At 39.8% G+C, this 26,714-nt stretch overlaps 3 protein-coding genes and 1 pseudogene across 5 annotated transcripts; 3 read left to right on the plus strand and 1 right to left on the minus strand.

The window, feature by feature from the left end:
* The first annotated feature begins 503 nt into the window (after positions 1–503).
* LOC130563938 (zinc finger C2HC domain-containing protein 1C-like) lies at positions 504–2,810 on the plus strand (annotated as a pseudogene).
* A 6,247-nt stretch (positions 2,811–9,057) lies between these two features.
* On the plus strand, positions 9,058–11,852 carry ficd (FIC domain protein adenylyltransferase). 3 transcript variants are annotated; one of them, XM_057359269.1, is made up of 3 exons: positions 9,058–9,158; positions 9,675–10,013; positions 10,192–11,852. In XM_057359269.1, the coding sequence occupies exons 2-3, from the start codon at positions 9,743–9,745 to the stop codon at positions 11,268–11,270; spliced, it is 1,350 nt and encodes a 449-aa protein (XP_057215252.1). In that variant the 5' UTR covers positions 9,058–9,158; positions 9,675–9,742; the 3' UTR covers positions 11,271–11,852. The 3 variants fall into 3 exon arrangements, with proteins under 3 accessions (XP_057215252.1, XP_057215262.1, XP_057215269.1); XM_057359279.1 differs by having other exon boundaries at positions 9,065–9,283; XM_057359286.1 differs by having other exon boundaries at positions 9,081–9,100.
* Positions 11,853–12,348: 496 nt separating this feature from the next.
* Positions 12,349–24,517, minus strand: sart3 (spliceosome associated factor 3, U4/U6 recycling protein). Its single transcript, XM_057359257.1, has 19 exons — positions 24,224–24,517; positions 22,001–22,127; positions 21,430–21,534; positions 20,970–21,154; positions 20,724–20,829; positions 20,058–20,182; positions 19,150–19,305; positions 16,923–17,061; positions 16,711–16,818; positions 16,494–16,571; positions 16,345–16,403; positions 16,134–16,243; positions 15,939–16,051; positions 15,779–15,855; positions 15,484–15,652; positions 14,831–15,285; positions 14,510–14,662; positions 14,127–14,314; positions 12,349–13,930 (listed from the first exon to the last, which is right to left on the minus strand). Exons 1-19 carry the CDS (start codon positions 24,422–24,424, stop codon positions 13,741–13,743), a joined length of 2,844 nt encoding a protein of 947 aa, XP_057215240.1. The 5' UTR covers positions 24,425–24,517; the 3' UTR covers positions 12,349–13,740.
* Positions 24,518–24,865: 348 nt separating this feature from the next.
* Positions 24,866–26,677, plus strand: iscu (iron-sulfur cluster assembly enzyme). Its single transcript, XM_057359296.1, has 5 exons — positions 24,866–24,999; positions 25,517–25,630; positions 25,718–25,828; positions 25,918–25,996; positions 26,121–26,677. Exons 1-5 carry the CDS (start codon positions 24,898–24,900, stop codon positions 26,210–26,212), a joined length of 498 nt encoding a protein of 165 aa, XP_057215279.1. The 5' UTR covers positions 24,866–24,897; the 3' UTR covers positions 26,213–26,677.
* The last annotated feature ends 37 nt before the right edge of the window (positions 26,678–26,714 follow it).

The raw sequence follows: 26,714 nt of genomic DNA on the forward strand, positions 1-26,714 counted from the left end.
GTCAGGCAGCTCTAGCCAATAGACGTGCTCGATTTCATGCAGCGCTGCGCAGACCGATCATCGTATGACATCACCGTACCTCGAGAGCACTGCGAAAGCCGTAAATATCCCGGAAGTTTGCTTTGCCTTGTTTCTAAGCAACGCGTGTAAACACAACTCCTAACGGGATTTTATTGAGCTCGGGTCGATGCGGCGCTTTACACTCGCAGAAAGCTCATAGATGGTGAGTTCAAATTATGTCGATTTTCTCATAATTTAATGCACAAGACAGTGATTTAATAAAGTTGACTGAGACAAAAAAAAATTACCGGCAACCTAATTAAATCAAATATGATTTTAAATTGTGTTTTTTTAGCCATAAATAAGAAGATGCTATAAAACATGTGTATGTTTCAAATAAGTGTTTTTTTTTTTACTTTGGATGTGTTATATGACCTTCATATTTCCCTGAAACACCTAATGTTAGACTATTAACGTCTTCTTGAGCTTCACATTATAAAAACATGCAATTGGTGCCACACCATCGCCTCACACATCATTTTTGGGAAAAAGAAACAATATCACCAAAACTTCCATTCTTGCACCGAGAACATGAGCAGACAGGCTCGTCCCTCAGGAATGCATCACAACTAGGAACAGCATCCCTGGCAACCTCCGGCCAGAACTCACAGAAGAGGCAAAATATTCCTGGAGGAGCAGAACGGATATGTTCCTTCACGGAGAGCTTCTGACGTGGACAAAGTGTTTCCTAAAGCCGGTCCTCCACAAGAGAGCATACAGCCTGAGCAACTACCACATCAACAGTAACGTCTCAGAATATCAAGAGAGATTTTATTCATGTCTCCCTAGACTTACTGATGTTAGACAACAGCAGAAGTGTGTGAGGAAACCAGATGCTCCTAAGTCAACCCATGAACAGATAACAGGAAGAAACAGAACATCAAAGATTTGTTACATTGTACAGCAGTCAGTGTTGGGTGTAACTAGTTGCTAAGTAATTAGTTACTGTAATTTAATTACTTTTCCTTGAAAAAGTAAAGTAAGGGATTACTCTTATTTTTTCTGTAATTTAATTACAGTTATTTCTGATGTAATTAAACTAAATACTTTGTGTAATATATGTGTGTGCAATAGTTGAATTGACATCAAAATTCAAAGTCTAACTTTAAAATCTGTGCTTTAATATATTATTCTCACATTTGTAATACTTTGGTCAGTTAATAAGAGTACTTTATGTAGTTTAATATTATTTATTTGAATGAAATAAAAGAGCCGTTTCATGCCTATCCTAAAGCGCATTATAAATAAAAGGTATTATTATTATTATAAAGAGCGATTCAGACGGTGAGCACCGCAAAAAAAAAAATTCAGAGAAACTGTCCAAGGAGATCCACTCGAAGGAGATGATACTGCAGGAGAAGTTTTATAAAGCTGGGGAAACCCTGCAGAGAATCCAGAGAGAGAGGACGGGTCGACACGACAGTGTGACCAGAGACGAGAGAAATGAACGATTTTTAGAAAAAGATAAGTGAGAACAGATTGTACAGTGACCGGAATGATGGATTGGACAGATATGAAAAGGAGGGAAGGAGGGAAAGGAGGGAAAGCAAGGACGACATGGGACGATGGGAATTGGGAATGTAAGGTGAATGAAAAAATAAAGGGGGGCAGGAGACAACCTTTGACCTCAGAGATGACAAAGTTGAAGGATAAGAGAGAGCGCGACGGATATGAAAACACGGTGAAAGGGCGGAGAGGAGAAACGATGAGAGAGAATGGGATGGGATGCACGGGACATGAGCCACCAGAGGGATTTGGAAGAGGTCGAGAAATATGACAGAAGAAGAGAAGATGAGGATCAGTGGGACATGAGAAAACCAGGATCATCAGACAGATCTCATTTCAAACAAGACAGATTCACAAATGTGCTTCTGTCAGAGAGGAAAGTAATGAGACTTCGTATGAACCGACGTCAGGCGGCAGGAGAAGAAAGAGTCCGGACAGGATTCCCAGTCAGAGAGGAAAGCGCCTCCTGCAGGTGGAACTCAGTCCAGAGGAAAATCCACAAGAACTCGTAGCGTGCAGTGTGTGTCAGAGACACTTATTACCAGAGAGACTGGAGAACGCACATGAGGATCTGTGAGAAAAACTATGAAGGTATTTTTGGTGCAAAACTACTGAGCACCTGTGAGAGTGGAATTTGTAGTTGTACTTCAAACTTCAAATTTTGACTACAAATTTACTGATACACATGTGTGGCCGACCTCTACAACTACAAATTCCACTCTCACAGGTGCTCAGTAGTTTTGCACCAAAATACCTTCATAAAAACGCCCTCAGCGTACGATCTTTAACATGTCCCAGCACAGTGCCAAAGGAACCGAACTGGTGGAATTCATGAAGACCAACGGCAGAGGCAAGACGCCCGAAGAGGTTCTCAGATTTAACATTCATGACATGCAATCATTTATTTTTCTTCTTTTATACTACATATATCCATATTTAAACCAACCATGTTTGTAACAAACCAGCATTTTCAATCTTTAATTTTTACTTTATACTGTTAACATTTGCAGGTTAAGAAGTGAAACGTGGCGTCAGAAACACGAGGCCTTCATTCAGATCATGCGTCAGGGCCAAACTCACGTGCCACAGTCTGCTTTAAACCTGAATCCTGAATGATGCCCTCACCGTGGCCGGACGTTTGCCCTGGAGAAAGACACATCCCCAAATGTCAGAACACCAGGAGCAGACCACAGCCACCCAAACAACTACACAACACCACCAGGAAAAAGATCACACGCATGTGAACAGTAAAGCGGTAGAAACGCTTTTAGTGTGAGATGTAATAATGTTTTGCTTTTCCAGAATAACACCTTGGAATAAAATGAAATTAGAATTATGACAAATACAAAATGAGGACTCTGAATGAGGACTCAAAATGAAACTCTGATGTCCTTAGAAAACAAATAAATGTGAAGAATGTATAAATTAGAATAGTTGTAACTACCTCAACAGATAGTTAGGTGTTTTATAGTTAAAGAACTGATGATGCTTGTTTCTGTTTCTATTAACTTGACTTGATTTTGAATTGACACTTCAGTTCTTTGTTTTGGGATTGTTGTGGCTTTTATACACTGACTTTCCAATGAAACTCAATACATATGATATATAACATTGTAGTTCATGTTAAAACTCTTCAGAAGACATTGGTTTGTCAGGAACGCCCCCACATTGATTCAGGGGAAAGTCACTCGTCTCCACCTGCTGGTGTAATGATGTACTGCATCATCATCGAATATTATTGAATGTGTTTAATATGGTGAACAAAAGCATGACGATAGTGGCCAAAATGATTCATGATGATACTGCAACAAATAAATAAATGGTTTTACCCATTTCAGTGATAACATGGAACATGATGGAGTAAATCTGTCATAAAAGTGGAAAACAGATGTAAGAATCAGTGATGACGTCTGTCCATCATCATGTGAGTGAAGAGCATGCATCATCGTGACAGATGTGACACATCAAATCCTACATGTTCATTCACATCAAAGTACTCTGAATAACTCATTGTTCTGTATTAAAGGCTTCGTTTGATTCGTTTTACTTTCAGGTGTTTATTATTATGTTAAAATAAACATGTACTAGCATGTAGTTAACATGTAAATTATTCATAACTAGGGTAAGTCCTTTATTATTTCTTCTCATCAGTTCATGTGCACGTTCACATGTTTGCAGCCTCATTGTAAGTGATTGAGATCAGATTACTTTTCTCTTGATTTACACACGTGGCTGTGAAGAAGTCCACGTTTTAATCACACTACATTTATTAACTTTTATATTGTGACACTTTTTGGTGATGTACATGTTTCATTAATTAAGTAATTTGTAACAGAATACATTGTTAAAATTAACCCTCCCAACCCTGACTGTAATACAGGAACACTTCTTCTCACCTCATTTTGGCATTATTTTAGTTTAATTTTGTGACTGTTACCGTCAATTTTTTGCACTGTAGTAGTATAAGATAAAAAAACAATAAACCCAACTGAACAACAATCTTTAAGTTACATTAAAGGTCTAATCAGACGAGCACTTTCAACATGTTGGTATGATTTATTAGGGTCTTCATGAAATGTCTGGAACATATTTTGCTTAAAAACACTTAATGACTGTGTAAACAAAACCCTTCTTGCCTCAAAAACAGCTATGCTCACAGCAACCCGTTTTGGTGCATGTCTCTTTAAATGATAATGAGTTACAGCGAACCCCACCCCCTTCTGTCCGGCGTGTCAACACAACACACGTGCAGTGGCAATGGTTTAGCAAAATGATATTTCCCGAATTCCTCTGCGGTTAGTTTCGTTTTAAACGTCTCAAATCATTTGTCCGGAGACCAAAAATTTAGTCACAGCAAACAGCTAATGCGCTTACGTTGTGCGTGTATGCTTACCTAAAATCCACGGAATCCACAGCAGATCTCAGCGGAATTACGTTGATTTTAGCGTTTGTCATTGACAATGTTATAACGTTACACACACAACGTGAGAGCTAGTTTGCTGTGACAGATTTTTCAGCCTAAGCACGAATGATTTGAGACGTTTAAAACGAAACTAACCCCAGTGTTCGCCCCTGTTCATTAGCAAAACAAACAGTTTGCCGCAGCTAAACATATTAACGCACATAATGTATTAACATTCATACAGCTAAACTCCAAGTGTCCATCTGCACATGTATACAGTAAGTTTAACACTGGCTTTGAATGTTCTATTTAGCCCGTGACTGACTTAGCTCCCTTCGCTATCATATGCTAACGTTATCCTCCTATATACACGTTACGGTAACGTTACATGTACGTCAATTCAGACCGTTGATAAATATTACTTACATCGGCAGTTTTGTCTCGTTCAGTCGGTCTCGATCCCTCTTGAGGAACAACTTTGAAACTTTGGGGGTTGGGGGGGTTTGTTGGTTTGGGGGGGGGGGTTGGGCAGCAACGTTATATTAAAATCCGCATTGGACGTCACAATCGGAGCGAAATCTGAACGGCTAGATTTCTCACATGCTTGCAGGGAAAGGCACACCAAAACAAACTTACTGGGTTCTTATTTTACACGTTTTCTGGGTTGCTAGATGCACCGGGGACCCGATTATAGCACTTAAACACAGAAAAGGTGGGGTTTTCATCTGATGTCTCCTTTAAAAACAACGGGGAAGTAATAATTGAAATGAATAAAGTATTGAAAAGAGCTTTTCAACATTAACAATACAATTTTTTTCATTTTTTTTAAAAGTGGCAATTTTGGAGATACAAGCTTTCAGTCCGACAGCGGCAATATCATAAAATCATACTGTTAAAATACTTACTGTATAATATCATTAGTCTGGTTTATACTGTATGGAACAGATATACATTAAAATGTATTTACTGTAACAGCAGATTTGATTCTGTTCTTCGATGTAAAAAGAGATCAGAGATAACCTAACACCAAACCAAACGAGTACTCTGAATAAAACTGAACCACCAACTGACAATGAACATGACAACATGTAGTGATATTATATATTACTGCTTTATTACTGCTGTATTGTAATAGTAATTAATTAAATATTTGTAATAATTAATATTTATGCAAGTAATATAAATTTAATGTATACATATTTACATAATAGTTAATATTTACATGTATACATCTTCAGTTATTGGTGGGTTAAACCGGTCTGACTGATTTCTGACCTGAGTATTGTTTAATCAAACTTTAGGCAGATTATTGGTCAGATTTTTGGAGAAGACGGTGGCTCCTCCCCTGGAGGGATGGAGACCATCTCTGCCGATCAGCTCACGTCTTCTCCAAAAACACTTCCAGTTATTAATGAAACCCACGTGATGACGTGGACACCAGTCAGACATCCAGTCATGTAAAGACATTAATCTATGATATTTCTCTTGACTTCGATAGCCAGGGAGGGGGCCAGAGAACACTACAGCGTCTGACAGCGTTTTGGCATATTCACATAATTCTACAATGTTGTCTTCAGCAAAGGCTGACTCACATGAATTAACGTCATTAGTGCCGACGTGTATGACAATCCTCTTAAACGTGCGTTTAGCATTAGCCAGCACTTTCAGTTTGGCACTAATGTGAGACGCTCTGGCCCCCGGTAAACAATTAACTACGGTGGCTTGTTTCTCCACCTTCACGTGTCTTAAAATAGAGTCACCAATAACTAGCGTGCTTGGCATAGGTGACTCTCGCGGTATGTCGTCCAGCCGGGAGAATTTGTCTGAGACGATCACAGGAGCGACGCACCACTTCTCCTTTTCTCGACAGAACAGAGATCTCTGCGTATTTGAATTTTTGCAGAGAGTCTGTGCAGGTGCGGGCTGGACTTGAGATGAACTTCTGTAAACACATAAAACATTCAAACCATTAAAACACTAAACAACTGATGTGTGAGCACAGGTGAACAGAGATGCTCGACTAAACTTACTGAGCTGCAGATTCATCTCTTGTATCAGACACGCCGACTCTGTTTTCTTTGACTCGTGTCTTATCTGGTGCGTCTGGATGACTTTGCTGTAAATTAAACAAACAGAGATTTACCACATGAATGTTACACATCTAAACAGAAAGTGACACCAGTTCCGCTCTGTATAAATCTAACCTGTGGTTAACCAGGTAATGAATTAACTTATCCAAGTCCTTTTGGAAGAATGGCAGCGTGAAGATGGCTGATCTTCACTTTGTCTCTTTGGTGCTCGCAGCACAGCGCCTCATCCCTCCACAGGGACACTTTAAGGAATATTTACCTCATCTTCTGATGTAACTTGGGAATCTCAGACAATGTCATCCTTGACTCCTTCAGCTGCATAAGTACAAACAAGTGATGTCACAGGTCAGTGTTTCTGAAGTTTGTTATTTACAGTTGCAGATTATACTTTATTTGACAAAGAATACACAGGTAAAGTTAGTAAATCTAAACTATGACTACAATAAATAAGGCAAGCAAAGTCATTCTCCTCACCGGTCACAGATGATGATGATGATGATGGACAGAGCCATACGGGATTGCTCTCTCTCTGCCTCTTCCATCACATCGAGTGAAGCCGTACAAAACTTGAATTTTCTGTCAGCAACAAGCCGTTACACCTGCTGGACACTGTGCAGTTTTTAATCTAATATGTCCCCTCTTCATCTTCAGGATTAGGCAGCTATATTTAACATTCATATTGACTCAGGCGATGTATCTGTCCCGTTATTTCCACAATACTGTAGTATACACTACAAAAATGTTTAAATGTATTGATACCACTGTAATGCTGTACAATATTGTACAACGTGCCCTATTTTGACAGTCAAAAGAACAAAATGTGTGAAAATTTTCCTTTCAGGCTCTAAAGGGTTAAGAGTTTGGGGGCTTGTTGATTTTGCTATCAATTTCCCAGCAAGAAGCAACATAGCACAACTCAAGTGTAGAAACTTTAAATTGTGAAAGGAAATAATTATACATTTATATCTGATTTATAAGTAGGCTATATGCATAACTTTCATAAAAGTAATAAAATTGTAATGTAGGCCAACAGAAAACGTCTCGAATTATGACTTGGAATGCAGTGGCTTTGTAATCACTTGACCACACAGGGCACTTTGCAAATATAATTTGTCATTAAACTAGATGTGAATACAAATGATCGTGTATTTTTCTTTTAAAGATTTCCTGCTTTTTTTACAATGGGTCTTGCGTGACGTGTAAAGGACGTCAGTGGACGTCTATTCACAACATTTTTAAAACTAATTGGGGAACTCAAATTAATCATTGCAGTATTAATCAAGGTGTAAGCACAATTGCTTTTGCATATTTCATAAGAATTGTACAGAGGGTCATGATGGACTAAAAATGCACGTGTACAACCGATTCAGGGTATTTGTAGAATTACACTTAGCTAAAAGTCAAAGTAACAATTGTACATGCAACCCCAGAGAACTGTTGACATGTACACATGTATCTGAATGCATTTTTAGGAAACGTTCTGCGTCACATATTTTTTTTACCGATTTATGCCGTCCTACCGCGTCTATTTTCGGCTAGGGACACGACGTTGCCGTCGGACTAATGTTTCCTGGGGTGCTAGAGTTTTACTATTTTATTATTTAATCTCTGGCTCTCTTTTGCTTCCTGTCAAGTCATATATTCCCCACATCTGTTTCCATGGTAACCCCTGACCTCATCTTTTACCAAAAACGTTGATTATGTTATCTTTTAAACTATAACATGCTCATCACATGTCATCAATCACTTTCTAAACAAGTATGAGGGGGAACTGATTTATGAAAGTGTTGATTTATTGTCTCCATAATCTGTAATGTAGCATGAGTGATAATGACGTTGTTTTCCAAGCATACCCTTTTTAACTGAATTACTGAAAATTATACTCCAAATCTAATTTCTCTACAGTAAATTACATTGGTACGTGTAAATCTACAGTTTGGTGCAGAAAATGACAGCATCGTGTGCGCATGTGTAAGATTAAGCAAAAGTTTAATTTCTCTGCAAAAGCCTAATTTTAAGGAGGCCATTTCTTTGAAAAGTGACGTCATTAAATTACAAGGATTAATAAAGTCTCAGATGTGCGCACGAGCCGAAAACGACATGAAAAATTAAGACTATTCTGACCCCTAGTGTTGATCCAGGCAATACGAGCCAGTGAGGTCTGACGCACTATCAGAGAGACACATAAAAACACTATAACAGAAAAATGTAACACAAGGAAAAATGCTTTTCTCGCGCTGTCCGATTTCCATAGTATTCGTCAAATAAATATTTTTTTAATGTTTCCCATAGTTACAAAAATAATGAAATTTTACAAGAATTAAAAAATAATGTACTGGCAAAACAAAGGTATGTGACCCGGTGGCGGATTTAGATGAGATAGTTCTACGATCTGGAAACGGTGTTTCTACATGAGGGTGTGGGGCAAAACAGCTGACCAATCACTAAACACAAACAAAGTAAAACCAACCAATCAGATTTAACTTTACAAGTAGGCAACATTTTTTGCGGAAGTTGACGTTTCATACGGCAGATAAGCGGTGTATTCCTTTTCATTTCTCTTATTTATAATGAAATTGAAGATAATTACAACAAAACCGGTCAGTTTGAACTTTTTTTAAAAATGTTGTTGTTTTAGTGACAGATTTTGTTCTGAGGTTTTTGGCCGGTTTTGTCCTCATGATGTCATAACTTCAGAACAGCTGTAATCCAGAGCGGTTTATGTGTATGAATTTATTTACCATCAGATATCGTTCTGTATAGTCTCATTGACTGTGTTTGTGTGTCAAATAAGACTAGGACTATTACCACATAATTTTTGCTGCTTTTAAAATTTAAGATCTTTTAATAAATTAGTTTAGTAGTCTAATAAAAGCGTATAAAACCAGGGAAATGCCCGTGTATGTTGTTTATCTTAATTACATTTGATAATCAGAGCACCAAATTACATTTTACGTAATACAGGAGAAGCATGTACATGTCACAAATCTTTTATAGATACAAGACAAGATGCTTTTTTTTCATTTCAAGTTATTGCATGTTGCCACAGCTGTATTAGATTTCAAGGGGAAAATGACAATACATTCAATTAACGCTATTTATTACATTTCACACAGGTGTTCAACTAGCAGTCTCATGCTAGAATGTCAGCAATGTGGCCTGAGAAAGCTGGATATCTTGATTGATGGCAGCATTGGCAGTGTTGCGTCATGCCAGCAGCAGTCCTCTGCTGTGGGGCTGGACTCCCGTCTTGTTTGCTCTCCTGGGCTCAGTATTTGTCCTGCTGCTGCCTTTAGCAGGCATAGAGGAGCAATGCTGTGCCACTCTGAAGGGCATCGCTCTCCTGCGATGCCAGCTGTGGGGGGGTGTCCAGCGACCTACGGTTCACACGACCAGCCTGACGGTCCTGTTCACAGAACTAGATCTACTGCCACAAAAAGTCAAGCCCAGTAAAGGTACAGTATGTGCTTCCCACTTACTTTTTTCATGTTCATAATTTTTCCAAATTCATAAATCTCATACTCCAGATTAAACACATAAAGCATGTTTACTATGCAAAAATTAAACTTCTTTGGAGTGGTGGATAGTATAAATCTCTGCTTGAATGTCATTTTTGCCATCTGTCGATGACAGAGAGTCAGTTGGAGGCGAAGGCGGCTCTTCAGCAGGCTCTGGAGATGAAGAAGCAGGGGAAGAGGGAGAAAGCTCACAAGCTGCTCGTTCACGCTCTCAAAATGAACCCTGAATTTGTGGAAGCTCTCACCGAATTGGGAACCATTCTGGAGGAAGAAAAGGACGTTGTCCAAGCAGATCACCTCTACACCAAAGCTCTCGCCATCTCGCCTTGCAACGAGAAAGCTTTGGTGAGCAGGGACCGCACCCTTCCCTTAGTAGAGGAAATAGATCAGCGATACTTTGGAATCATAGATGGAAAGGTACGACGTCTCATGTCTATACCGAAGGGCAACTCTGCCTTGTGCCGTGTGATGGAGGAAACCTACTACCATCACATTTATCATACGGTTGCCATAGAAGGCAACACGCTCACACTGTCAGAGATTCGCCATATTATAGAAACCAGATACGCTGTACCAGGTAAGAGCCTTCAAGAACAGAATGAGGTGATTGGTGTGGATGCCGCCATGAAGTACATCAACACCACCCTTCTGTCCCGTGCCAAGGACATCACCGTAGATGATATCTTAGAGATACATCGGCGGGTTCTGGGCTACGTCGACCCCATCGAAGCCGGGCGATTCCGGACTACCCAGGTGTTTGTGGGGCATCACATTCCACCTCACCCACATGACCTAGATAAACACATGCAGGAACTGGTGCAGTGGTTGAACTCAGAAGAGACGTTACATCTGCACCCTGTGGAGTTCTCAGCTCTGGCGCACTATAAACTGGTTTACGTGCATCCGTTCGTGGACGGGAATGGACGGACGTCTCGACTACTTATGAATTTGATCCTAATGCAAGCCAGTTATCCGCCAATCACCATTCGTAAGGAACAGAGGGCGGAGTATTACACTGCATTGGATACAGCCAACGAGGGTGATGTCCGGCCCTTTATTCGATTTATCGCAAAATGCACAGAAATTACACTGGATACTCTACTGATAGCCACGACGGAGCATGCAGTTGGGCTGCCCGGTGCTAGCAATCACGCATGCCCGGACTGTAAACAAACCATACCTGCTCACAGCTGAGAAATTCTATTTTAGTTTGTGGGAAAAAAATCACACGTGTATTTTATGTGCCATATAGGGACCATGTGGGCTGCAGGATGATTCTCTATTCAAATCATCTGTTTAATGTATTACTGTTGGTTTTTGATGATGTGTAGCCACATTAAAGACTGTGTTTTATCCTCAACGTTTTAAGTAACAAATGAAGGAAAAGTTGAATAGCTGTAAGTGTGAAAAGCCTGGTGAACAGTGCGTTGGACATACCTTAAAGTGTTTGTTCTTCTGTGCGCACAAGTGCATTTATATTATTCATGTACTTCTAATTTCTTTAGTAGCTTGCTTTTATTCAAAAATCAAAACTTGAAGTGAAAAATATGCCGACAGCTCTAAAATCTCTATTTAGTATGAGTCATTTTCTGATTTGATGAATCGGATAAATGATGAATTTGTTCTCCTCTTGGCATGATTATTCATATCTGTGAATATGTATGTATATGTAGCTTAATTTACAGAAAAGAAAACGTGACATTGTCAGAATTTTGATCTGTGTGAATAATAGCTATTTGCAAACTTTTCAATCATTACAATTATTCTTATCTCTGATTTTGTTATGTATAATTGATTATCTTACATTCATGTAATTTAAGGAAACATGTCTTTTGTGTTCTGGAGAGGTCATACAGTTCTGGAATGAGGGTGAGTAAATGTTGAAAGAGTTGTCATTTTTGGATGAACCGTCCCTTTAGGACCATTTAAAACAAGGGTCAGACAACATTTTGAAGATCTATATGAACTCTTAAATATTACACAGATTATATGTTTGACGACCACACACATTTATTTGCCTTATTAAACAATTTCGGGGAAAAATAAACTACTACATACAACTACTACATACGCAACACAGGGAATACTAAAAGAATATTATTGTGTCTTACGATGACACTGACATGGTCTGGTAAATAAAATGACCAATCTATAATCAAATAACTGAAACAACAGTACAGTAAACCAAATCAATAAAAGTGCAGTTTGATTTTTTTGTTATTTTTAAAAAGACATTGCACACACTTTTTTCTCAATCACTACTTTAGGCCACTGCGGTGATCAAACGCAATTATATAGAGCTACTGTTAGTTCAAAATATACTTTTTTTTTTTTACAAAACTATGGCCAACCACTGAGGGGCATGAACAAGAAACACAATAAAAAACAATGCAGAGGGAAATGGAACACACACTCAACCAAAATATCAATGTGAGAGGGAAACCTCTTATGTATAACACTGCAGTTGAAAGATTACTGATGTGACATTTAATCAGTAAATGAAATACACAAGTCCATTATAGCCATCAAAACTAGTAAACAATACTAATATCCATGACACTTAAAATGATCTACAATATATGTTGTATATACAATACAGTATAGGACCGGTTCACGATCCGGTGAACCAATAATGGAAGGTTCTAGCGATATACAGCTGCATAGATTCTTAAACATCAGAGAACAGTTCCAAAGCAGCAACCGGGCCCTTCAGCCAGTCCCTCGACTCCCAATCTTAGCACACAAAAACTAAAATTCTAGATTAGGTAAAGAATAAAATGTAGCAGGTCTCAATCAAACCCCTTCGATCGGTCTGGCTATGGAGCACAAGCGTCCGCCTTCAGCCCATTACTGAGTGCACAAGGTAAGGCAGGTTTACAAGCTGTGTCAGCTATTAATAAACATCAAACTCAAAAGGGATTGAGAACTTAGAGAAACTACCTAAAAATACATGACAGATTTCTACAACTTCTGCATATAGAACCTATACTGATCTCCACTAGATGACAATGAACAGCATCTAATGAAAGCACTGTAGTCTAACACACAGTGAATCCCTTAAAACAAACGTATTGTTCACAAGGTGCAGATTTTAATTGCTGACAATATCTATTACTCCATTTTATCTTCATTTTGAAGACATTGTTATTACAGAAGTTCTTTGTAAATGTACACATGCAAGACTGTTTCAGATGGTTGTGGTACTGCAAATAACTTATTTATACAACATGCAGTTTAGATATGTAAAATAAAGTTTTATATTTTATATTTATTTTGCCTAATGAAAAAGCCATCTATTTGCCTAAAAGGGATCTAGAGAGAAAAATGGTTATGAAACCCCATTTAAAATACAAATCTTCATAATAAATGTTCTTGCGTATACCTTCAAAAAAATCATTTTTAACAGCTTGTTAAAAAAATACTCGCTGACAAAATCTGCATCGGCCACTTACCCAAATCTTTTCTTTATTACCAAGAAATTAAAACAACTTGCATCTCCATGGATGAGGACTTAAAATATTTTTAATATATTTCAGGGGTGGTCTTGTATTTACAGAAAGTAGGCTAAAACGAAATGCTGTTTCTTCACCAGACTCTGCAAGGACACAGCATGGCTTTTCTGTCAGAAGGCAGGTATTCTTTACGTTTGATTCTGCGTACAGTTTTACTTTTTGAGAAGCATTCTGGCAAAGTCTTCATTGGACAGCGTCTTCGTTTGTGTGGCCAGGTTAGTGGTTCCAGGTCCTCCGTGCACCCCATCTGTTACTGTCCCGTTCTCAGCTTTGGCATCGGGTGTGCTCTGCCGATGAAGTGAACGAGGTAGCAGAGAGATCTGAGTGCGTCCTTTCCCCCTTCTGAGTATGGACACAAGTAAGAAAGTAAAAACACAAGAAAACTGGAAATGGAGGATGTAAAGCACACACATGCACAAAATTGACATGCATTCAAATGTGTCAATGTAATGTTTAAATTGAGAAAGCTATGTTAGTTGCTGATTTGCTTAAATGTTTCTAATTACTGACCAGCTGATCTGGTGTATCAAATACTTACGCTCCCTGAAGTTGCCTAGGCATTGCTGCCCCCAGGATTCGACTGGGCACTACTTTATCTTCTATCTTCCTGCTCGGCGGGTTGCTAATAGCAACCGAGAGCTTGAGGTTCTCCAGCATAGTGCCGTCCAGCTTCAGCACAGCTTGCGAGGCCTGTGTCTCATTCTCATATTCCACGTATGCCAAACCCTACAGAGCACACCAGCATTAGTATGGACAACAACCAATTTGCATTATAATTATAAATAAACAGACACGCATTTACCCACTTTGAACAATTTGAAATGCCTGTTTTAAATAAACAGTAAATACACAACGTGACGACATTCTTATGGATATTACAGTCTTCATGTGCACTTATGTTGGTAACAGACAGCTACACACCTTGGGTTTGCCTGAACGATTGGTGACTAGCCGGATGGCTTTGATTGTGCCGTGTTCCTTACAGAGCTGTTCTAGCTGTTCTTTAGTGCAGGTGTAAGGCAGGCCAGAGATAAAGATCTTGTGCTTCTCCATTGACGTGTTAAACTTAAAGACCTGCCAGGAAGACAACATCAGTCAAATTAAACTGAAACAAAAAACATTGAAAGTGATCATTTAAGATAAATTGTAAAAAATGTAATTTGCCAGACGCTAACAACATCAAACGTCCAGACAAAATAACAGACCAGATTTAATACATTTCATCGTAAGCTTTGTTCATACCTTAAAGTCAGGATTCTTATTCTTGTCGACACAAGGCGATACAAACATGGGACGACTGTTCACATCCAGTCTGTCCAGTTTCAAAGCCTCCGGTACAGCCAGACGGTCCTCGAACTGCACGTAGCAATAACCTCTAAAAACACCTTTCGGTGTAAACACCGGCCGCACCTGCTGAATAGTCCCACAGGTCCGAAACAACTCCCGCAGCTTGCTTTCAGGATCCTCCAGATTAAAAGGCAAATTACTGACAAAGATGCTGTTTTCATCTTTACGCTGCTCCTGTGACATGTCCTGGGTCTGGCGTGGAGCTTCCGTCGCACCCTGCTGGTTTTTACGGTAACCGGGCGGCCCGTTTTTACGTGGGGGTAGAGGTCTTCGTCCGAAAAGCCCACTCTCCGTCTCCATGAGCTCCTCCGCAGCATCCCCGTCCCCTTTGTGCCTCTTTGAGGGGAGCTCTGCACATATTTAAAGTGTCAATACTGTTGATATCTAAACGTCTGCATGCAATAGCTGAAGGGCAAATGCATTTAGTTGTCATACTACATGCAATTTGTTCAGATTTGTTTTGAATTTTAGTCTGACTACTAAACTATAAAAAATACATCATTTTTTAATACGTGCTACAAAGCAAACAGAAATTTTTTTTTTCATACCTGCATCCTCTCCCCATTCTTCCTCGTATTCATCTTCAGCTTTCCGTTTATCTCCGCTTCTGTTTGCTTTCTGGCTCTTTTTCTGGGGTTTTTTATCTGCCTTGGCTTTCCTCTTGTGTTCGGCTTTCTCCTCCTCTTGTCTAGCAATAAAAGCCTCTTTCTCAGCCACCTAAAGAAATAGCATTCAGAGAAAATAAAGCCTTATTTCTACCAATTGTTTCTTCCTGTCGGATGCCTTACAAATGCATGTACATATTCATACACAAAAGAAAGACAGTTTGGACTGTGCTCTTACTCTTGCTCTCTGCTCATTCACCCTGTTGAGTTTTGTCTCTGTTTTCTGCACTGCACCATCCCAATCTTCTAAAGAACCTGTGAAGAACGACACCGGTTAAGACTCCCAACATAAGCAGCAACACCAACACTATGAGCCTTCATCTCCAAATCCAACTCACCCTCCACTCTTTCAAAGCTAAGCAGGACTTCACACACGTGTTCAGGGTAGTCTGATGTGCACTGTACAGCTCTGTGGAGAGCCTTTCTGCAATGGGTGGCATCTCCGTGTGACCTGATGCACATACATACAGTCAGAATATTCATGACAACACAAACACCCCTTTAATTTCATCATCTTTAAAATGTTCACAGACCTTTCCAGGTTATAATATTCTAGCCACATGTTGGCATATTTAGCGTTCCCTTTTGTCATGATGCTGTCCCACAGCTCACGGGCCTTTTGCATGTTCTTACAGTGTAAGGCCTGTTCGGGGCGATCAGATACAAGCAACACTGTATTAACTGCACTGTAATCAGCAGAATTAGTTAATGGAGGATGGACAGATCAGTGTAGTGTTTCCTCACCTCTATCCTCGCCCAGATCTGCATTATTGTGCAGGACAGATCTCCACTTTCACTGAAACCTGGCAAGGAACGAGATAGCGGTTGAGTCTATCTGTCTCTATTTCTGCTGCATATTTCTCTGCATGCATCCTATACACAGATATACTTACGCTCTTCGACATCTTGTTTCAGGTAGTCAAGGGAGCGTGTGAAAGCCGCTCGCAGCTCATCCAGCTCCCTGCTCCACTCTTTAATAATCAATGAATCCATCATTAATGAATACTCAGATTTACTGAATTATTATCGTGGACCAAAGATTAAGAATATAGGACCGAAGACTTTACAAGAACATATAACAGGGCAGAGAGCGGCATAAAAAAATCTTGCCTTTGCTGAAATCAACACGTCTCCTCAGGTAATCCAGATATGATTGCCAAATGTCGACATAATCAGTCGCCTGTATGAATCCTGCATTCAGGGCCTTTTCGAACACATCTGTGAACAAGATGTTTACGTCACAGTTTATGAATGGCAAAAATGTTTTGCAAGAATAGAACAGTTTCACTATTCCAAATTCACAAAATTGTGGATTTCAGCACCTGTCACTGTTTGATGATCTTCTCTATGCCTCTCCAGAGCCAAAAGATAGCTCTTCCACAGGCCCATGGTCCAGGGGCAGTTCCTGACGGCTCGCTCATGAGCAGATAAAACTACATCTTTAATCTTTAACTGACGATCCTAGGGTACAACAGGAGAAAAAAGAATATCTGAGCAAATCATCGATTCAAAGAAAAAAAAACATTTTCAAAGCAGGTGGAAGACTGTGCTAGCATTCACAAAGGGCAGCTGTCTGGCTCAAAAGCAACCAGATTTGTGATCTACAGGTTCTGCCTGTGAAATAATGTTATCTTCAATTTGCCATTTCAAAAATGTATAGATTAAAAAGAAAAGGTCACAGTGCTGCATAAAAGCTGCTATAACATCTAGAACATGGTTAGACATACTCGATTGACCTTGAGCTTGGACAGAGAGGTTTAAGGTCCGATTCACATTTCGCGTCTTTTCTGCGTGCATATTCATAATTTAAATGTAGACGTGAGGCAGGCATGAGTAAATAGGGGGCGAAGCGGTCGCGACACGCATGCGGTGCGCACATTTTTCTATGCGCTGCATCGAGATGAAAATAGTTCAACTTTTCGGAGTGCCGCGCACGCACCGCGGGTCATTTGAAGAGAGAAAGAGGCGCGGCTCGCGTTTCCCACACGGTTTTAGACTCTAAATGTGAATTGGACCTAACGCCTGTGTTCTGTTAGACAATTTTCTTAGGCCATAAGATAAACAATGCTGTTATTGTGGGAATTGGTTTAATTACAGAAAATTTATACAAATTATCCATGGAAGAATTCATTTATTTTTCTAAATGAAATCAAAAGATCTGTTAGGTAAAAGATCATAAAACCTCCAGCAGGAAAAAGACCATCAGACTGATTTGTCTGCAAAAACTGCACAGAAAATGTCACACCACGAAGCCTTCGTACATGTTTCAGGAAGAGCATGTGCGTGTGATGAGCGGCCCATAATGACTTGTAATCTTCACAGCCAATCCAATGCTGCCATTCTCCTGCCAACCCATTTACAAGCAGCTCTGCTGTTCAAAGATTACGTGTCTAGCCTCGAGCTTCAAGAGACGTTCAGCGGGGAATCGCTCCACCATTGTAAACGAAGCAAACGATTTAACATTCAACTAGGCTAAATCTGTCTCTGGGAAACTGCCCCACATCAATAATCATTCAGTGAAATGCAATAATGCCTTTACAAATGGGAGATGCATAAAATCCCTGCTTTGCAAACCCTTTTGGCTCCGCCAACTCCACATCTGCTCACTGATCTTAAAAAATGGCTTTGGCTCAATCAAAAGACTGAATGAGGATATCTGCTGGGTGCACTGTTTCTCGAAGCACGCCAGGAAGTTAGTTACTAGGGGTAGGCATTTTGGTGATTGCACAATGCCAAGAAGGGTTGAATGCTATTGATCTCTTCAGACTGAAAGTCACAGCTGCTGTCCTGACCAACCGAATGGTAATATGTCACCATAACCCATCACATAAAAAAAGTTTAGGCAATTAAAAAGAAATTAAGATGATCTTCACTGTCACTTCCCAGTACTGTTGTCCATCTCTAGTAGTTAAGAAAAAAGCAAATTCAATTCCACAGTGGAAACTACATTTAACCCTCCCTCCTAAATTGGTTCAGTTCTGAAGAAGACTTTCAATACAATACGGAACTTTGTAAAAAGTAATCACTCTTATATCCATTAGGCAAAGCAGTTCTGTGACTCACATTGTGAGGTGCATATCACTTAGTTAAATAGCATCTCAATTGAATCACCTAAGAGAACACAAGCATGGAGGTTTGATTTAATTACTTCACACGTATAGAGCTGCCAGGAATTCAACTGCCTGAATAGGCTTCACCAGCAAACTTCAGTCGGCATCCTTTAACACCAGAGTTCATTTAGTTCATCTGCTGAATCAGAATGCTCTAATGGATTGCAGCTATGGATGCTAATATGGGGAAGCTGTGTCTCTCTCTGTCCTTCTCCCTCTCATTTTTCTCTCTCTCACCTCTCTTTCTGTCTCGTTAACTCACAGTTTCCCCCAGCCATCTGGTGAGGTGTGGGCTTTCTAATGTGGTTTCAGCTGCGCTGAGGCTGGTTTGTGGCTTATGCATCTCATTATTGTTCCATTAAAGCAATTACTACGCTCCTGAATAAACGGAGGGAGGTGGGGGTGCTGCTCGATGACAGCAAATACGTGGGTTGCTCACCAGATACGCGGTGTACTTGATCCACAGGTCGGGCACGAGGCAGTTCTCTGCCAGCGCTCGCTCAAAAATGATCTGGACTCGGGCTGGATCGCCTTCCTTCATCTCGAAATCTATGTAGGCTTGATACTCTGCCAGCTTTGGAGGTTCAGAGACAAGCTATAATAACAAAATCAACAGCATTAGAATGTCGTTACAAATGCCTGTAAATAAATTCAATACAATTAAAACAAAACTACACTTGGAAAACGTTATACTTACAAGTAATTACAAAAAATACAGAAAATTACATCTGTTTTAATGAAATTAACATAAAGCACTGAACTAAATATTGTGAGGGTTAATTATAATTTACAGACAATGGAGACCGAAGTTGAATGTTCACAGCAGCTCTACCTTCCTGCAGTTCAAACTATTTGTCAAAATCACTGTAATAAGGTCACTATTAAAATGAATATCCACTTTGTCTGGGAACCGTGCAAATTAAGTTGAAGTCCGGTACTACAGTAACATGAGATCTTTGTGTTTATTTATTTTAATACCTGCTTGAGACAAAGTCTTTGAACTTGGATAAACAAAAGACAAATACACAAACACACAACAGAAAATGACTATGATGGTCAGTGTTTGGGTAAATGTATTTCGTACACAGAGAGCTTTATTAAGGACTGGTCTTCCAATGGGAAATGCATTGATGAGAGTGTTTAGCACAGTCGTCATATACTTATAACAATTAATGTCTCTTTAACGCTGGCAGTTAGTAAAATACTGTCAGACAATTGCAGTAAAATGTCATTTTACATCACGATCTCTGCCACAGTAGCCGCCAGAGATATAATCAGCAGTAAATAATGAAACATGTAAATTAAACCTCTCATAAAGCTACTTGAGTGAAATAAGTGTGCGGTTACCAAAGCCTCCTCGTAAGGTTTGCATTTCTGCATCTGTTGCAGGGCACGTCTGTACTGGTGTGTGACCGTCTCGGGTACACCATCATCTGCCCAGTCCGAGTACTCTGCAAATGTTCCCTCCATATCTATAGAACACAATATTAACATACAATAATGAGCAACCAAACATCTAAACACTCCATCACCATTCTAAATGGCAATGTACACTCCTGAACAAAATTTTAAGACCGGGGGAAACATTACAAGTATTCGCATTTCTCGCTGGTGGATCGTAACCGGGTTGTAAGTACTGCTTCAAAATGCCAAATCAAGCAACAGGAACTGACTCTCCTGCCCTCAGCCTGCTTTACAGTGTCTACCTGACAGCACCTAGACTTTGCTTTTAGAAACCACTTGTCCTAATCAATATCAATTAAAGTCTTAATCAATCCTGTCTGGCCAAACTTTAGTTTTGTCTCCACAGTCCATGTGATCCTCATTTTTCCCTTCGCGATTTTCTGTTCATAGTCTAAATTCTTTCGGCCACTTTCATGGTCTAAATTCTTTCGACATCCGTTCTCCTCAAACCCTGCTGGCTGTGCATGCAGTTTGTTTAATCAATTGTTTAATCCAGGACTGGAAAGGGGGAGAAGAATAGGAAACTGATGGATTTAAGGTGGGTCTTACCCATCAGAGGTACAGCAAGTTGCCGTTTGAAAAGCGTGTGTATGCGCTGCAGCTGGGCGGTCAACAGTTTCTGTTGCTCCTGTGATGGAACACTGCCAGGAGGAGGCTGTCAAAGACCGGGAGGTTTATAACCACAACAATATATAAAACAAACTGATTGACAAGTTTTGCACATTTTGAGTATTTTTACAGAACTTCAATAAATATCTTAAAACATATATCGGATAAACTCAGGAGTTCATGTACCTGTACTGTGGAGAGAATAGCAATTTCAAACTCTCTGTATGCCTCCCAGATTGAAGTTCCTTTAGTCACATGCAGGCCTACTGCTGTCAGCGCCCTCTCAAAGATGGACCGGACTCGCTCAATGCCTCCCTCGGCTCCCATTCCCCCGATAGAGTACTGTACATATTCAAGCCAGATCTCTGGACCTGTGGATGGCGTTATGAGCAGATTTTTTAAAACCTTGCATATTACAATTAAGAAGCAACTGTGTAATTTAGCTTGTGGTCACATTTTACCTTATTAAATACTTTACAAATACTTAACTAATTAAAAACAACTAAGATAACAGCAAAACATTTTTATTAGAACAATATTCCAAAGATCCTTTGACAGTCCTGTGCCACTACAAAGGCATGTTTCAGAGAATATCATAAAGTCATATCCATATTCAGTCTATGCATTATAGTAACAGCACACTTACAAACGTAATCTTTCACAGCTCTCTCAGATAGCTCGTATACTTTCTCGCGGTCCGACTCATCTTCTGTTAGACGAATTTCATCTTTCAGCCAGTCCAGCCAAATCTCTGCTCCACCAAATAAATCATATATGAGAGACTCAATTAATACATGCCAACATACCAGCAATGCTTAAGAAAAATTTCAAGAGCATTTCAGGTTTTGTTACAAAAATTGCAACACTCATGGACATCATACAGACAGTTATACTCTTATCATAATCATATTCCTATCATTTTTACATTCTAATATCAGCCTGACTTTTAATTCAGGTGCTCAGACCTGGAGATCAAGCTTCCTGTAGAGTTCAGTTACTGATGCAGCACATGAAGCGTAACCTTCATATGCTGTGCAAACCTCAGGAATGAATTAACAGGAAATAACATAGATGGCCTGAACTCTAAAAAGCACTTCATGTCCTTCCATTTTAAAACGTCACATTATCCTCATCATTCTCTCTCTTACACAATCGGAGAAAAATCTGGCTGCCGTTCAAGGCACATTGAGACCAAAGAACAGAAGAGGAAAACCCACCTTCGGTGAGAGGAAAGAGCTCGCTCATCTTCTGTCTGGCTTTGCGCAGTCTGTGCAGCTTCCCTTCCTGCCTCAGGAGTTTGATCAAGTCTACATGGCAGTTGTAGTCAAACGCATTGATTGACAGCTGGAGGAAAAGGAACAGGGTACAATGAAAATTCTTGAAAGAGATTCAGTTGTAGTCACATAATATTTCCACAACTGCATGAGTTAGTATTCAGTAGAAATTGACCACTAGTTTCTAGGTTTAAAATTAGAGCAAATGCACATGCTAAAGGTCCAGCTTGTAATTTTTGGAGGATCTATTGACGTCGTGCTTCGAAAGGGTGGGGGAAGGGGTGCAGTGAGGCACTGGTTGCAATTCGCAATCTCACCGCTAGATGCCGCTAAAATTTCCACATTTCTCCTTTAACATCATTAAAAAGAGGCATGATAAAACCTTTTCATTTAAATTAACAAAGCAACGCGAAACTGTTGTAAAGTATGATGCAAATAAGCAAAGAACATCATTGTCTCAATGCATAAGGAAGCATAAAAAGACTGGCACTTTGAACTCAGTTTACATCCTTATTCTTCTGAACTGAATTACACTATCTGTATCTATCAGCACAGATTCTCATTTTCTTCTGTTCCCAGGACACCAACCCAAACAGTGAACAACTAATAAGTCTGGGAGGTGGATGGCTAAAGCCTCATCTGGACAAGGCGGGCATTCTCTGCAGTCTAGTATACTAGAGTGGGTGACACAGGCACAGTGCCACTTCCCACGAGGTGCAATTCTCTCTGTGGGACTTAAAAAACTGGAATAAATCAAACGATGGCTACCCGCATGGCTTGTTGTCATCAACGTTTGTGAGGTGAAAGGTTGATTGTGCTTTCTAATTTATCCCGTGATAACAGAAACTGGCTGAAGCTAGAACATACTTGGCACAGCTGAAATTAGCCTGGAACGTACACAGGACAGCTGTTGCATTGCAGGACATTGTCCATACTAAATGTAAAAGGCTGTAGAATAAAGTCAAGAGAAAACATGACTGCTATTTCATGCAAAATCAATGACTTGTATTTTTAATAACGGCAGTAATGACTTGCAGAAATGAAAGCAAGAGTCACAGGCAGGAAACAGATACTGTAGATGACCAGACTTCAAAAGAATTCATTCTGTTGTCTACATTTTGCCAACACTATTATTCATCTAAGGAACATAAAGCACTGCAGAAAATCAAATACGAACTGTTCTCTTACAAACCAGATCAGCACCAGATCACAGCGACACATGAGACAAACATAGACATTGACCATTACAATCAATGCGCAACAGTTTTCATCAGTGTGTGTGGGTCCCAAAACGAATGTTATCAACATTATTCAAACTTAAAAGTGACCACAAGGGGTAACAAGTGACAGCTTGTAAAGTCAGCGCTCCTCTATAAGATACACTGTAATGTAAAGAGCTCCCCCTCAAAGGGACAGTTCACCCCAAAATGAAAATTCTGTCATGTACTCACCCTCAAGTTGTTCCAAACCTGTATAGACGTCTCTGTTGTGATGAATATAAACAGAAGATATTTGGAGGAATGTCAGTAACCAAACAGATCTCATCCCTCATTGATTCCCATAGTATTTATTTTTCCTAATATGGCAGTAAATGGGGGACGAGATCTGTTTGGTTACAGACATTTGTACAAATATCTCCCTTTGTGTTTAGCAGAACAAAGAAATCTATACAGGTTTTGATCAATCTGAGGGTGAGTAAATGATGATTTTTGGGTGAACTATCCCTTCAATCTACGCTCTATGGCGCGTATTTGGACTCCTCGCGCAAGCATGCCTCACCTAAACACGCTCAATAAACGTATAACTTTAATTCCTGCATATTAACAAGAAATATTGAATATACACGCACATGAACCATCTTGAAATATCTAGGGCCTCTTGGTGGTGGGAACAAGGAAATGAAAGAGCGAATATATATATTTGGGTAGTTTTATCACCAAGGTGTTTGCTAGTTGGCTAAGTTAGTCTTGGCTAACGTTAGCCCCATTCCTCGAAACTACATTTTTGCAGTTTCCCGCCCCTGTTTAGGACATTAGGTTTACAGTGCCTATTGAAAATGCGTGTTTATCAAATATATGAAGAGAAATTGCCCTGTATAGTCATTTAAGCGGTGTTTCGAGTGCTGCGTATGCGGGGACAGCCTTTAGCCTCATTCATTCCCCTCACCTGCTCCTCCAGGCGCTGGATCTCCGCTTCGTTCTCTCTCTCGTCCTCAGACGTGTCCTCGTCGTCTTCATCTTCCTCGGAGTGCTCGACTCTCATCCGCTCTTCTTCATCCTCCTCCGACTCCATCTCTCGCTCCATGCCCTCAGTCTCCTCTTTGATATCGGGCAACAACGTCTGTTCTTCGTTACTCGTCGCCGCCATGTTGCGAACTATCTGCCTGGATACAGGGGCAGGGCTCGCGAGCACAACACAAGAGCTCACGCGAAAAACAGGGTGCTCGTGCGGCCAGAAGGCGGGGCTTTTGGAAAAACAAGGGACGTGTTCGACTTCGCTCAGCGCTAACGTTACCGCTGCGCAGACAAAACGGTGTATGACATCAAAGTACCGCGAGATCGATTTTAACTCGCGTAAAGCAATAAATGGTTTTGCATTAAAGTTGGTTTATTTTGTGCATGACAGCGGTAATAATATGTACAGTGAATAAATGCACAGCTGAGCAAAATGTACGTTTTTAAAATATTTTGTAAAGTGTTTGAGCTTTGCAATCAAAGCTCGTAGAGCCGTGTGAATGCCAGTGAAAGCACTCCCCCTATTGGTTGAATTCCGTGAGTGCAGAAAAGCTCGCCCTCTATTGGTTGAGTCTCGTGTGTGCAAGCAGTGCGTTTTCTGTCATCATGGCGTTAGCAGCGGCTGTCAAACGCTGTGCATCTTCAGCATTGTTTCACAGATCATTGTCATTACCAGAACTTAGATCAGCCTGCTCTTATCATAAAAAGGTACGTGTTACATTTTACTTCTGGTCATATCATGATTAATATCTAGGGTTAGTTAAATCTTTGACCGTAACTTATGTCGCAGGTAACTTTTTAGCTTGGATGCTAAGGCTAATGTTATTTAACAGCTGCACATGTAAACAAATCAGGTTTACGGGTAACGTTATACAGTGTTTTCAGTATGTGCAGTCCGTTTACATTATAAACATCTACATTAGCAGGTTTATATATTTTTCATAATAAACCACTTTTACAGTTGTTTCATGGCTGCTTGTGTAACTGTCACGGAAATCCCAAAATATGTTCAGTGATTTGTAAATGCACATGTCATATAAAATGAGGGATTTAATTATGGTTTGGCGTTTTCTGTGTGGTTGCTCTGCTGGCTTCTAGTGAATTTTTATTTATCAAAGTCATTATTTATTAGGAACACGATTGTAATTCTCAAGGACACGTCTTCGTTTGTGGTAAAGTGTCACCAGTGTTAAATATGACACACTTTTTTTACTTCTCTCTTAAGGTGGTAGACCATTATGAGAACCCCAGAAATGTTGGTTCCCTTGACAAAAGTGCCAAGAATGTGGGCACTGGTTTGGTAGGCGCACCTGCATGCGGGGATGTTATGAAACTACAGGTATGGACGTTTGCTTTTCATATTTATCAGATTTAATATGCCGCACTATATAACTTACAGACCTTTTGTTGTAAATCTGTCTGACAGATTCAGGTGGACAAAAATGGAAAGATAGTGGATGCCAGATTTAAAACATTTGGCTGTGGCTCAGCCATTGCATCTAGCTCTCTGGCCACAGAGTGGGTGAAGGGAAAATCGGTACGTCATCATGACTCGGATCATTGCGCACGTTAACAAAGTGATCAGATGTCTCAATGTTGATTTAATATGCTCTTTTCCTTATACAGGTTGATGAAGCACTTAAAATCAAAAACACAGAGATTGCCAAAGAACTTTGTCTTCCACCGGTCAAACTACATTGCTCGAGTAAGTGTAGCAAAAACATTTACACCATTATAAATGGCATATGTAATATTACACTGTCATATCAACAGTGCAGCTCAAATAATCTGATTCCCTGATCTGTATTATGACATTTGTTTTTTGGCAGTGCTTGCAGAAGATGCTATCAAGGCTGCATTAGCAGACTACAGGCTTAAACAAAAAGACTACAAGGAGAGGCTGGCCGAAGCTAGAAATTAAGGTCCTCATGCACAGATGAGTCTCTGTCACCCACTGGCCTTGACTCAGAATCATGATGTAGTTTGTTTCCTGACTAAGGCTTCAGTAAACAAGCGCAAATATCTTACTATTATAAGTGTACTGCCTTAGGGTTGCTGTGAGGATCTTTTAGATTCAGTGTCTTGAATCACGCACATTAAAATAAACTCTTGCATTCTTAAAGAGCTCATACTGTGATGTGTAATGTTCTCCATATTTAATGCATACTACTACAATGCTTGTGAATTAGTTTTCCCACAGTGTACGAGAAGTATAAATTAAGGAAAAATGCATATATCTTTTCAGATTTGTTTCCCCAAGGGGATTGTGGGCAGTGAAAAACACCTAAACGAGCGCAAATTGATTCCATGACAAAGATGCATAGACTTCAATGCTGTATTTTATCTTGCACAACTCAATAAAGCCCTAAATATTCATTTTGCTTCATTCATTGTCTTGTCTGGTTTTCTGCAAGGTTTTATCC

The sequence above is a fragment of the Triplophysa rosa genome, linkage group LG2 (assembly GCF_024868665.1).
Source record: "Triplophysa rosa linkage group LG2, Trosa_1v2, whole genome shotgun sequence".
Taxonomy (NCBI): Eukaryota; Metazoa; Chordata; class Actinopteri; order Cypriniformes; family Nemacheilidae; genus Triplophysa; species Triplophysa rosa.